Raw genomic sequence first — 13,114 nt, forward strand, 5'->3', positions numbered from 1 at the left:
AAAGAGTTATCTCTCGAGTCTCGTTTAGATAAGCTATGTTATCTAAATTCAAGCAACTTAATGTCACTTAACTGGTATGAATCAGTTATTTACTTAATCTGAAATATCTTTTCAAGTGCAGTTAAGGTGTGTCCAAACTATTTCTCGACTTCAAAGGAACAATAACTGTTGCATAACATAATGTGAGCTTTTCTTTCATGTACCATCTTCACAGATACCATTTTAAATACCCATCCCCGTAGCCAAATTTCGAAAATTGCACGATTTCTAGATAAATCGAGACACGAATGTTAGGCTTAAAGAATTCGACAGTCCGAAATCATTTCATCGGAACGTGTGCCGTAAAAATCAAATGAAAACTAACTTTGATAGTCGTTGCCACCTAAAATCACCGGTTGGTCGTGAAAGGAGCATTCGATGTCGTGATTACGTATACTTGGCGTCTAAACTAGCATCGGATGGCAAACGATCGTAAGTACCCCTCGACGATGAAACGCGGGCTTTTCGTTACAGTCTTTCATCGAATGTCGTGCTGATCGATCAGCCTTCTAATGAGCTCTTACCAAGGATAATAAGAAAAATTTACTGGGATTCGCCGATGCGAATAATAATAACAACAATGCTAATAATAATCGTAATAATGAAAGAAAAAGGAAGAAAAGAATGAAACTGCATGGCGAGTTTTGAGATCGAGAGGCAGGCAAGAAGAGACAAAGAAGGAGAGACAGTAAGAAAGACAGAGACCTTGTCCCGATGACGCAGAGACTGATAAAATAGTAACAAGGCCGGCAATAAAGAGGATACTGGCGAAGAAAGGGAGTCGTTTTCAGGAAGGCGAACAGGATGCTGTGATCGAGAAGGGGGGAAAGAAGGAACCTAAGAGGAACATCGAGAAGAGTGGAAAGTTTCCGGAACCGAAGGGAGATAAAGGGATAGGTCCTAGTGGTGGAGGGACAATTGGGGAGAGAAAAGTAATCTCGGCGCCCACAAAAGGGGGTGAAATAAGTATCCGCAGGCAGTAACGTCGGTAGAGAGATAGATAGATAGATAGATACATACATACATACATAGAGAGAAATGGGGGGAGGGGGGAGGAAAGGAAGAGGAGGGTGATATTGATTTGTTTTTATTGCTCGCAGACACGCGATAACCGTGGCCAAATGTGTGTCAGAAGGCGACGAGTGAACAAAATTTCTCGAGGGCGACCCTGAAAACGAGGAGGTGTCGCTCGCTAGGAGCTGGAGGTTGGTGAACGGAAAAACAATTCCGACGTTCTTACGGATGGCGAAACGGTGGAGAAACGGAGCTAGAAATATAGAGAGCTGGTAAACGAGTAGCACGTCGCTCGAGACGATTATTACGAAAGATAAGGTCGCCACAAGTCGAAGACTCGATTGCACGAATAATGAGAACGAAGCTGAGGGGCGGTATAGCGGTGCTATTGATTCGCTATCGTAAGGCAAACAGACCACAGACGCGTCGAGGAGATCCGTCTCCTCGCGGATACAGCCTTTCCAGTTTCGTCCGTTAAACACCGTTACCACGTTCGATGCTGGATTAACGGCATTCTAGCAATTGCTCGGATTCTAGACCGCGTTACAGGTAACCATCGCAATTCATGGACTGACTATCTTGGTACGTTCTGTAGCTCGATTACCGTACCATCGTTTCCGTTTGGAATCTAACCGTCACAGCATCGTCGCCGGGCTTTAATATCGCGTTCGAGAAACGACGTTTCGTCCCCTGTTTTTTTTAACCGACGTCTGGGAATGCCTGGCACCATCTCATCGGGGTCTCGAGATTGAAATAACCGCGACGAATCTTAACCGCGTTATACGGAATCCAGGCAGCGGATTCGATATCGATTCGTGAGTTGCAGAGCGATTGGGGAATTGGATCGGCTAATCCGAAAACTTTGCTCCATCTAGCGTCGATCGAAAGTCTTTGGTCCGCTTTACGATAGAATCCCGTTGCTGTAGCGTCGCGAAAGCCTTCCAATTAGAAGTCGGTGCGATCATAGTTCTACCATTTCCAGATCAGTTTCCCTATGCGCTTGTTATATCGGATCTCAACAGGCCACTATTCCTTCTCGTCGACGACTCAATCCATCAGGGATTAAGAAAACGTGAAATTAGTGGTAGAATCCATTTATATATTCTCTTCCGAGTCCGCTCGGTGAAATCATCTCCCGGCACACGCGTCCAATTTCTTCGTGTTCCAAAAATACGTGCACCAGAAGGCGTAGCGACATCCTTCAAGTCGAAAGAGTACCGTCAAGCGGTAAAACGCTCGAATTAAACGGGATAACGAAATCCAAATACCACGAACGTACAAATAAACGATGGAAGATAGAGTGACCAAAAGGGTGAAAAAGCGACTGTAATGAAGGAGACAGTGAGTGGTGCGAGTGGAAACAAAGAAGAGGGTGGTCCTTCCTCTAACGGACTGTGAGCCGTCCAATGGATGAGCGACGTCGAATCGCGTGTATGACAACGCGATTCATAAACGCGCGCGTACGAAAAGCCGAGGTTAAGCGTTGGCGAAACATACTGACGACGCGACATCGTAAGTGGGGGTGAGTCTCTAAATGAACAGCAGCGGCGCCTTCGTCGACGAGTGGAAGAAACGAAAAGTCGAGTAGTGGCAGAGAGCTTCGGGTACTTCAAAGAAAAAAGGGGTGAGACAGAGGAAGACGAATGTGAAACAGAACGAGAAAAAGGAAGTGTAAGGGATAGAAAGAGAGGGAAAGAGTAGAGGCAGGTGGAGGGGAGCGGCAAGGAACGTGGCATGAATTAGAACTCATTTGGTAAAGTGTTGCGCGTGTAGCGAGTTTTGAAGAGGACGTTGTCGGGGGTGGTTCAACGTCGGTGGCCTAGAGAAGGAGGAGGTTGCTGTATTAAAGGCGGGGAGGGTTGCCGAGTGCAGAGAGCGAGGGTGGCGGAACTAAAAGCGAAAACGAGGATGAGGAGAAATAGTGAGCGTGATATGAGAAAAGGAGGAGGGTTGGGGTGGAGCTGAGAGGGGGATAGAGCGAGAGAAACAGAGCGACAGGGGGAAAAGGGAAGAGAGAAGAGAGAAAAAGGTGAAGGTGCTGGACCGTATCGCGGAAACTCGAATCTTCCTGGCAAGTTGAAGGTACAAAAGAGGGAGAGGCAGAGTGAATCAGACGTAGCGACCGGGCAATACAGGAGAAGTGGAAAAAAAGGAAGAGAAGAAATCAGAGGAAGAAAGAGGAACGGAGAAAAAGAGAGGGGTGGCGTGGAAAGGTTGGCGAAGAAACAGAGGAATAGCACTTTGCTGGTTCTCGCTTCACGCTCAAAGAAAACGGGTCGACTTGTCGAGCTTGTACGACTACCGAGTAAGTAATACCCTTTAATCAACGACTGGGAGAGGAAGACCGGAAAGTTTATATTTGGAATCGGCTACCGTGGATCTGCACAGGGTGCGCGAAAAGTACGGTCGTCGAACTTGAGAGCTGGCTGCTTCACGAAGAAAATGATGTTTTTCGTCTGGAGAAACATGCAGTGAAACTCCATTTATCTGAACTCCATTTATTGGAACGAAATATCAGATACTGCCCGGTTAAACTAATTCCTGCTCATTGACTCCACTTATCTGAATGCAGAGTTCTACTATATAACAGAATTTTTATTATACAAACTTTATTTATTTCAACAAAATTTTAATTAGCGTCCGATTAAATAAACTCCAGCTGATCGAAATCCACTTATCTAAAAGTGAACTCTTTCGAAAAATTGCAATTATGGGGAATCAGTGAAACTTCTATTATATGAATTCCAATTATACGAACTGTTTGAATCCCCTGACTATCTGAATCCATCGATGGATTTAGATAAATGGAATTCTGCCGTAAATCGAACGTGTACATACGATTTCGAGCGGTCGAGTCGACACGAATTGCCATTTAACCCACTCTAGGCCGATCTCTAGCTAAAAGACAATCTTCAGAAACCGACATATCCATGTTCTTCTGGTCTTGTTTACGTACTATTCGCTTTTCTCTCTATCTTACAGTCATTAATCACTTTTCAATTTCACGCAATTTTTAATTTCACTCTTACACTCTTTTCGCGCGATCTTATACTTCCAACTGTTTTCATAACTGACTGATAACGATTACCGATAAAGAATTCCCTTACATTGACGCACATGGTGCGTCACTAGTTTCGAAACTGTTAACAATCTAGTGGTTCAATAATCGCGAACCGAGCTCGAGCCAGACTTTATATGCAACAGACACCTGTCTGATGTTTATCGAGCAACGACTTAAAACCGTTCTGCTTTACGCAGCCCAATTATTCACGGTACGTGAGCGAATTAGCAAATTTCTAGCGGCGAACGAGACGGGCTGTTCATTTAGATTCTCGAGCAACAGATTTCTTTTATTTCATCCGTTCGTTCGAGTTAATTCATATCCTTTCTAACATATCAGAGGAAAACGGACAAACAATTTGAAGATGTTCCAATAGAGTACGATCTCACAGAGATTTCAAACATTAGGTATAGTATATTATTACACGTAACTAGGACAGTTTTGTCAGTGATTCTAATAGAGCTTGTTAGCTATACGATGCAGGCATTATAATTTCAGACGGTCTATCCAGGTCTACAGGATACAGAACCGGGAACAAGCCTCAAGAATATCAAATCACGGAAAACCCGATTTACTTTATGCAATATACAGATTCTCCGACGCTGAGAGGTAAAACCAGCGAGTCTAAGGAATATTTAATTCTGCGCATTTCAGCCATGAAAGCGGCTGCTAATCCTCAAACGATCTTTCGTCAGGAGCTCCATTGAAAATTCGATGCCGGCTATTTCGCACGCCCTGCGCTTCGAATAGAAAATGTTACTTCCGTAGACGTTCTTCCGTGGACGCTCTGCAGGGGTTAAAGATAAAAGTTGTAAAATAAAGCGACGATGACGAGACGGCAATCGACCCTCTTATAAATTGCAACTTTTTGTCGAATTTAAAAGGTTATATTGAAATTTTTGTTACGTTATTACGGCAACTGATAGTAGGTGATCGAAGATCTGTCTCAAACTAATGGAAACACATGAATTTTATTAAACGAATAGAGCAGTCGATGTAAGCAAGTAAAACTATGATTTCCGAAAATATTTGTACACTTGATAGAAATTTTTTATGAATATAGTCATCGTACCTGTTATATGCGTTATGCATTAGCAGTTTAATACGATACAACTATTGCATGATTATACCATTATTTACCGAAAAAATATCTACACATAATAAAAAATTAGTAGGTAGCATGAATACAAGTTTTAATGATAGTAACAATTTCGAATCTTGTTTCATTTTTACGACATCCGATAAAGACGACATGTATCAAGAATCGTTGATATTTCAACGAGGGGGAGATCAGAGACACGCGCCGTGATCTCTGAAAAATTTGACCGACAAGCACGAGATTGTACAAAAGGGGATGTTTTTCGGTAAAAACGTTAAGAGAACTTTTCTAGAAGAACTTTTCTAAAAGCTGGAGCGACGCTGAACCGAGAAAAAGCAATACGGTTGCGATAGCGTAGGAAATGCGAAATTATTTGTTCTTTCCCCCTTTCTCACTCGGTGAAATCGTTGCAATTGTGTTGTAGAGGGGCGTAAACGCCAGAATCGCCGGAAACAATGCTTTGCGAGACAACAATGCTTTCGCTTGCTTCCAACTATCTTTTGAAGGAAACTAATTCGACCAAGGAACAACGGAGAATAGTTAAAAAGGACAGACAGGATGATGCTACGCGATTATTGTAACGAACAGGGGTTCTCCTTTGAACTTGCCGAGAGATTCCTCATTTAGAGAGAAGTAAAACTATTCTTCGACTCTGCAGGTCTAGATACCTGTAAATTCACGAGTAATTCAACCTTGAAGCGCTTCTATAGAGATTATTATAATACGTTATGTATAGTTGTCTTGATATTTATCTCATGTTTGAATTAACAATCACCTCGTTTCGAGTGGTTAAATAGCATATCCACGAAATTGGGAATAAATAGGTTTAGCATGAAATTTATCGCGTTTACCAAGTGTACTATTTCGATTACTGCGTGTACACACTCACGCTCAGAACTGATGCTCTTAAATGCCTTATCTTCCATTCTGAAACATCCGGATGAATATCAAAGTGACAAATCCAACATTTCACCTTTCGATCCTTTCGATCAAACAAATACAAAATTCCATCGCTACTCTTTTACCTTAATTGATTTTATAAATCGTCCGCGTTAAATTATCGATCTTTCCTAATTAACACTTCCGTCTAAGATTGTAACAGCCATATCTAATCGCGCGATATCCAGAGATTTGAACTAATATTTTCTGGATGTTAAATTACTCAGCGTGCAACGTGACATGAAAATTCGTTACTCCTCGCTTCGATCGAACCAATTTGAAATTCCATCGTGATCCACGACTTTTTCGTCCGGTTTCGCAAAACTTGTTGAACTCTGTTCCTTGTAGTTGCCGAGTATCCGTTCACCACGATGCGACGCGACGCGACGCGACGTTCTATCGCATATATCGAACCTGTGTATCCGGTTTTCGGACTAATAATTTTGCGGGTAACTTCCGGCCCGTGATTGCCCGGGAAACTACTAATGCGCGCACGTCCTACATATACACATATGTGAACATAAATGTATACACAGACGATAGCGGATCGAACGTTTCCGTAGTCGGCCTCGAAGATACACGCGAGCAATCGAGATTGCTTTTCGCGAGAAATCTTTTTCCCCGCCTCTCTATCTGGGTCTCTCTTGCACAGCTCGGGAAAGAACATCTGGCGACCTATCTTTTCGTGATACAGGCAACGAAGGAAATTGTTCGGAAATTCGTGGAAGGAAACTAAGAAAATAATGGACATCGAATCGGAGGGCGAACTTGTACTTAACCCATTAAGGACCAAGTGCACGAATAATACGTAAAAGTTGTATAAACGTAACGTTATTGGAAAACGTAAGTGAAGTAATTTATATATTGCTTCGTTAAACCACAGTACGATAATCTAAATGATTACAACGATCTAAATAATTACAAATATATAAAATATACTCCGAATATAATTCGAGACGACGTTAAAGAACAGAACTTGATGACCTGAATTGCGTAGGAAAAAGTTATATCGTAGAATTAACGCAACACTGATCCTTAATAGGTTGAGGTTAAATACACGTTTCTTATATCTACTCTGCTATAATGTGTTCAAGAATGCGGAACACATCGTTCGTTTTGTAAACACGGAAGGTTCACTCGCAATTACAAGTACTGGATACGCATATTTTTATTTCGTTCTTTTTTTCCAATTCTTAAATTTTAGTCTTCCTAGCTTGGGAAACGAAAGGTGGAACAACGAGCAATTATTTCGAGCTATTTCGACAAATTTTTCACATGCTATCGCTCTAATCTATCTCGTGTCCCGACGAATCGCCTGAATCTCGGCACACCCCGAGATTTGTCCTACCCAAAATCGCGCTGTCTCGATCTGTTCGAAATTAGTTGGCAATTTAACCAAGGGATTCTACGCGAAAATACAGCTATTCTATGGTTCGCATACATCGGTCCGAATTACACTGGACCCTTTCTCAACGCACGTCAAAGTAATTTTTTGGCCATAAAGAACTTTGAAGTCACTATGTATTGCGACCGATCTACCAACATTTTTAAAGAAAAATTCAAGCGGATACCGTACCATGTTAAATCAGGTCCTCGTCGTGCGCAATGAACGTGCTGAAAACACACAAATTTCTCTGTTAAAGTACAAATTTGTTCGTAGTTCCCCCAAATGAAAGATTTGATCATTTATACCGTTTTTCTTCGTTTGTGCCAACCGCTTCACGGATCTCTACAAGAATGTAAACCGTAGCGTTTTACTTGTCTAAATAAAATTTGCGGCGAATTTTCGTCGAAGATTTCGTTATTAAGAAAGAAAGGGTTTTCGAGCTTTTGGAGAAGGGAGGGGGAAAGAAAATCGATGTATCCAAATTGAAAGGGCGGGATAGGCGCGAATATCGGAGGCAGCTGGAATCGTGAAAGCTTCGGGTAAATATCCCGAGTGGTTGCGAACTGCACCTACGCTTGGTCGATACTCTAAACGGGGAAAACGGGAAGATACTCCCTTTTTATTTAAAGCCAGCGAGACAGACGCAAACAGGAAAAGGGGAGGTGGATGGATGGGTAGAGAATGAGGTGTATAGATGGTGGAGGTTCCGTGCGAGGAGAAAGTACATCGAGCGAATCGGGATACGAAAACACGCGTGTGAATATTCAACCTCCGGAATATTCAACGGAGAGAAAAGAAAAAAGAGGAGAGAGGACGAGGGTTGAGGAAGTCCAGCTTCCCTTTCGACCGAGACACACACAGTTTGAAATTTCCAGCCGGTCTCTATGTGGAAGGGCCAAAGGTAGTCGGTGGAAAATGGTTCCTTCCTCTTTCGTTCGAGATATACTGAAATGGGGTGGAGCAAATGATTTTGTATGAAAGAGAACGATTTTGAAAATTGCGATAAAATGTCGCGTTGAAAGTATGCATTCTATAATTCGTTATAAATGAAAATTATTTCAAATTTTCAAATTTCACTATTTATCACACCACTGGTAACGAGTTAAATAGCCTATTATCAAGCTACTAGATTACTTAAAATTTGTCCATAACTGAATTTGACGAATTACAGTGCAAATAGCTTAGTTAGATCGAAATATCCTCTTAACGTAAATAACTTTACCACGATGATTGAAAGTACCATTGCTACAAAAGAAAAACGAGAAGAAGATGTCTCTCGCACGAAGGTATAGAGAATCTTTCCCTGAAAGATTAATAAGAGTTTACCATTCACGTAAGATAAAGGATGAGAGATAAATGGTCCGTTCTTCTAGCTCTCCTTGGGTTCTTCATAGATAAGAATGTCGCTCAGGTGGTTTAGAGTCTAGAGGGATCGTGTGTGTTAGTCGTACCGGTGACAGAAGTGGGCCGTGCGCGAGCGGTTAACAAAGAGCGTCGGTGGCTCGAAGAAATGGAGAATGGCACTTGCCGGAGAACTGGAAGCCTGTTTGCATAAAACTCCCATTTACTTCGTGAATTCCAGTGCGCGCGCATTCGCGACGTGACAAATTTTCGATATGCACGCTTCTATTTGGACGTCCATCTCGTGGCTAAAAGTACAGCCCCTGTACTTCTCTCTGAACCCTGAAAATGCGCGGCTGCTGCGCCGTGGCTGTTTCCCTCAAAGCGACCCGAAAGCATCCAGATAAAGCGTATCGTTGCTGCTTTTGATTCGTTGTTTTCTTTTTCCTTCTTTCCTTTTCTCCTTTTTATCTTTTTTATTCGATCGATGAAACGCAAAGTTCGTTGAGCGTTGATTTTTCAAGGTATTAAATGGGATAGACCGACGGGGAATTCTTTTGGTTCTGAATGTTTCGAGCGATAAAGAAAATTGAAGCTTGTTATTTCGACAGATTTGGAAGGTCCAGTGTTAAGTATACTGACAGAGTTCGAGGGAAGGAGTGTCATTTCTAAAATCGAAGAATAAAAACTGGATCGAGGTTACTTCGCGCGAACTGAAGTCTTCTACATACAATGTATTCGTCTGGAAAGTCGGCGCCACATGGCTTAGAGTGCAAGCGCTTATGATGCTTGTTCACCGTCGGTAGACCATCCAGCGACCTCGATGAAACTTGTACTTGAACTCTTCGATCTTACGCTTCCCTTATAACTTTTCGCTATTTTCCTGGGCTATACAACTAAAACATACGCTATAACTACGAACAAGTTACATATACAATACGTTACTAACACTATTCTACATGATAAACGTTATCGATATTCCAACTACTGGATTATGTAATTATCGAAAAGTTGAAAAAATGCCTTATTAGATACACGCTAGAAAACAATGCAGTAGTATTATACGTTTAATCTTGATCTCTTGATGGGTGGCCGAAAATTTCTAGGAGGTCGATCGATTTTCATTCCTTTCAATTAGTCAGAAATAAATAAACATTCCTCGACGAACAACTGTAATATTAGTCAAACTTCTCTGAAAGTCTTACTCGGAGAACAAGATGGAGAGCCACGTGGAAGATAATACTGGGGAAAAAGTGGTAATTGGTAAACCGTGCGATTCGAACAAGACGAAGTGCGGGCAGCTGGGTCAGCGAGGTAAGGAGTAAAAAAAAGTGGTGGGAGGGCTTTCGAATTTAAAGCCGGGAGCACGGTCACGCTTGTTAGAGTTCCGTGAAATTAAGTCCGCTTAACGAGTACGTAGCCGGGGAAATTTAACGAGCCCGAGCCATGCAATGTCGAGCCGGAGAATTTTCGCAGCCACTGCGATGGCTGCGAGCGACGCGCTCGCCGAGTCTCTTGCTACCCCTCTGTTTCCCGGTAAAAAAGTAAAAGTGAAATCGTCCTAAATAGCAGTCGGCTTGGTTGCGTTGGTCGTCAAGTTAAATCGGTCGAAACGGGACGCGAAAAGTGAGCGTGGGAGATGGAAAGCCGGCGGTTCTGCGGTGATAAAAAAGAAGAAAAAGAGAGACGACGAAAAAACAGGAAGGAAAAAGTAGGAAGAAGGAAAGCGTGTCAGTCGTTGACACGTTCTTTCGCGATCACACGACTGGAACAAAGTTTAAGATAGTAAGGTTGGTAAATCTGTTTTGGAATTTTCCATCGCAGATAGAAGTTCCACGCGATCCTATCTTTCTTGGCTCTGGTCGACTTATTAATACTTTTATCGTCTCCCTGTCGCGATCAGAATTCACTGAAAGATTAAGAGGGGATTCGAGAATAAAGGAGCTCGAGATTTCTTCGAAAGTTGTCTTGCAAAGGTCCTTCGTCTTCCTTCGTCGATTTCGCTTCGGCGACGTTCAGTTGTACGTGGGAAACTTACCTTCGAAAACTTCGAATGCATCTGATTTCTCCTCGAAATGAACAGAAAAATCAGTACGTGAACCTGTAACATTCGTATCTTCCAAGGTCGTTTGTTCCTTTCCTCTAGCACTTCTTCTCGATGGGGGTACCATGTACTACGTAACGTTTTAATTAGTTTGTCTAGATCTGAATTTGAAACTTCCGGATATAAGCCGTCTTTTCTCTTTCTGCCTTTTAAGAATTTAAGTATATGATTAATATCGCAGGATCCGTTAAATCTTTTTGTCTAATAATCAAATCCACAATCATTTTCGCACTAGAACTATCAAGACGATGAAAATTAATAATTCGTAATTTTTCACAAAAATTTCACAGTGTGCTTTTTTATAAAATAGGTATAGGTGGATAAAGACTTGCTTTTTTGCCACTTTGTATAAAAAGTCACCTGTCTACTTATACAATACTTGCTTTCATTTTGATCCTTTCGACAATAATTTTATAAGTATTATAATCATCGATAGTTCTACTGTTAAAAGAAATAATAATTTTACTTGAAAAACAAGAGAAAAGTCGTATCTTACGTCCGGAAGCTCTCACGGTCGTCGTTATACGTGTCCCCTAATGACCTAGGAAAGCAGAAAATGATTTGAACGACGAAGAATCGTCGAAATAGAGTCGTGATGCGTGTCGCGAAATTGATGAAGGAGCACTTTTGCGGGTCGTCTGATCGGAAAATAAAACACATTCGGCTGATGACTTCGGACGATCGATAAACTATGTATGTAGGTACTCCGGTGATCCTCTCCGCTTTCCCCCAAATCCTGACGCACTAATATCGAAATTGCTTACGCGAACTTCAGGCTGAAGGCGAGGAGGATAAACCAAGATTTGAGCCGGGCTTTTTCGGGACGGTGGCTCAGGAACAAAAGGTTGAAGATGCTCGAGGAAACGATGGATGAAATCATAGCTAGGATTACTCTTGATGAAAGCGTATTAACTAAGGAACGTACGAAAGCGATCAGACAACTTTGGATCCGTCTATTTCGCCACTACCAATCATTCCGTATCTAAGGATCGTCCAAGGACTGCCTTTAACGTATAAATAGAAGATGTCCAAATGAAACCTGGTGACCACGGAAGGCCTAAAATCATCGACCTAAGATTTTTCTACAGTGCGCTTGAAGCACGGCAACCTAATCTCGTTAAGTTCCGAGCAATCGATAAATACGTAGAATTTATAGAAACCTTGACCATCCTAATCGAGGAATCGACCTTAAAGAAATATCCAGCTAATCGTAAATCGGACAGAAAACATTCGTCAACGTCATTCAGAAGAAGTTTCTCACGAGAACGCGGCATAAAATGCTTCGATCTTTGAGCAAACAGCAAGCTTCGCGCAACAAGTAGACAAAGTCCAAGCCGGCTAAAATGAGCCAGCCTTTCGTTCAGATGTTGATTCTGCTGCTATCACTGCACCAGCTATCGGTGTTGAGTCAATCGAAGGCGCACAGCGAGCGGGAATCAGTGCTGATCCCTGGCGACATTGTTCTGGGAGGACTGTTTCCGGTGCACGAGAAGGGCGGCGCCTCTTGCGGGCCAAGCGTCTACAATCGAGGCGTGCAACGACTCGAGGCGATGCTGTTTGCCGTGGATCAGATCAACAAAGACAAGAAGATACTTCCAGGTATCACGCTGGGCGTACACATCCTTGACACCTGTGGCAGAGATACGTACGCGCTCAACCAAAGTCTGCATTTTGTTCGAGCATCTCTGTCTAATTTGGATATCAGCGTGCTTGAGTGCGCGGACAAATCCGTGCCCAGGGTGAAGAAGACGGCCAGCGCTGGGCCGATCTTCGGCGTTATCGGAGGTTCCTATAGCTCCGTGTCGTTACAAGTGGCAAATTTGCTGAGGTTGTTTCACATTCCACAGATCTCGCCTGCTTCTACCGCTAAGGCGCTTAGCGATAAGACCAGGTAACTTTGAACTTTCTCTTTTGCAAATTGCGCTAATCGCACCAAGCAAAATTGTTTCGTTCTTTCTATAAGATTTTCTTAGTCGAAAATTTAACCTTTATGTTGCATTATTCATTTTTCTTACGAATGAATTACTTTATAGCAGATACGTTGTAACAATAATTTTTAGTAAAGCGTGGATCCTTTCCTATTTTCGATAAATTTACCTATTCGAGTTTGCATACTCGTAGTTGCATCTG

At 42.3% G+C, this 13,114-nt stretch overlaps 1 protein-coding gene across 11 annotated transcripts in view; it reads left to right on the forward strand.

Annotated features, from left to right (window-relative positions):
• The window catches only part of LOC100650736 (metabotropic glutamate receptor), a 33,754-nt gene that overhangs the window by 2,357 nt on the left and 18,283 nt on the right, over positions 1-13,114 (forward strand). For 3 of the 11 annotated variants that reach the window (XM_012314195.3, XM_048410225.1, XM_048410227.1), the window contains exons 2-3: positions 11,530-11,677; positions 11,760-12,875. In XM_012314195.3, coding sequence (XP_012169585.1) covers positions 12,328-12,875 — 548 coding nt within the window. In that variant the 5' untranslated portion in view covers positions 11,530-11,677; positions 11,760-12,327. Of the gene's footprint in view, positions 1-1,139; positions 1,603-2,035; positions 3,359-10,201; positions 10,671-11,529; positions 11,682-11,759; positions 12,876-13,114 lie in introns of those variants that run through there. The other 8 variants (XM_048410222.1, XM_048410224.1, XM_020865420.2 and 5 more) reach the window with 8 other exon arrangements.

Source organism: Bombus terrestris, chromosome 11 (genome assembly GCF_910591885.1).
Source record: "Bombus terrestris chromosome 11, iyBomTerr1.2, whole genome shotgun sequence".
Taxonomy (NCBI): Eukaryota; Metazoa; Arthropoda; class Insecta; order Hymenoptera; family Apidae; genus Bombus; species Bombus terrestris.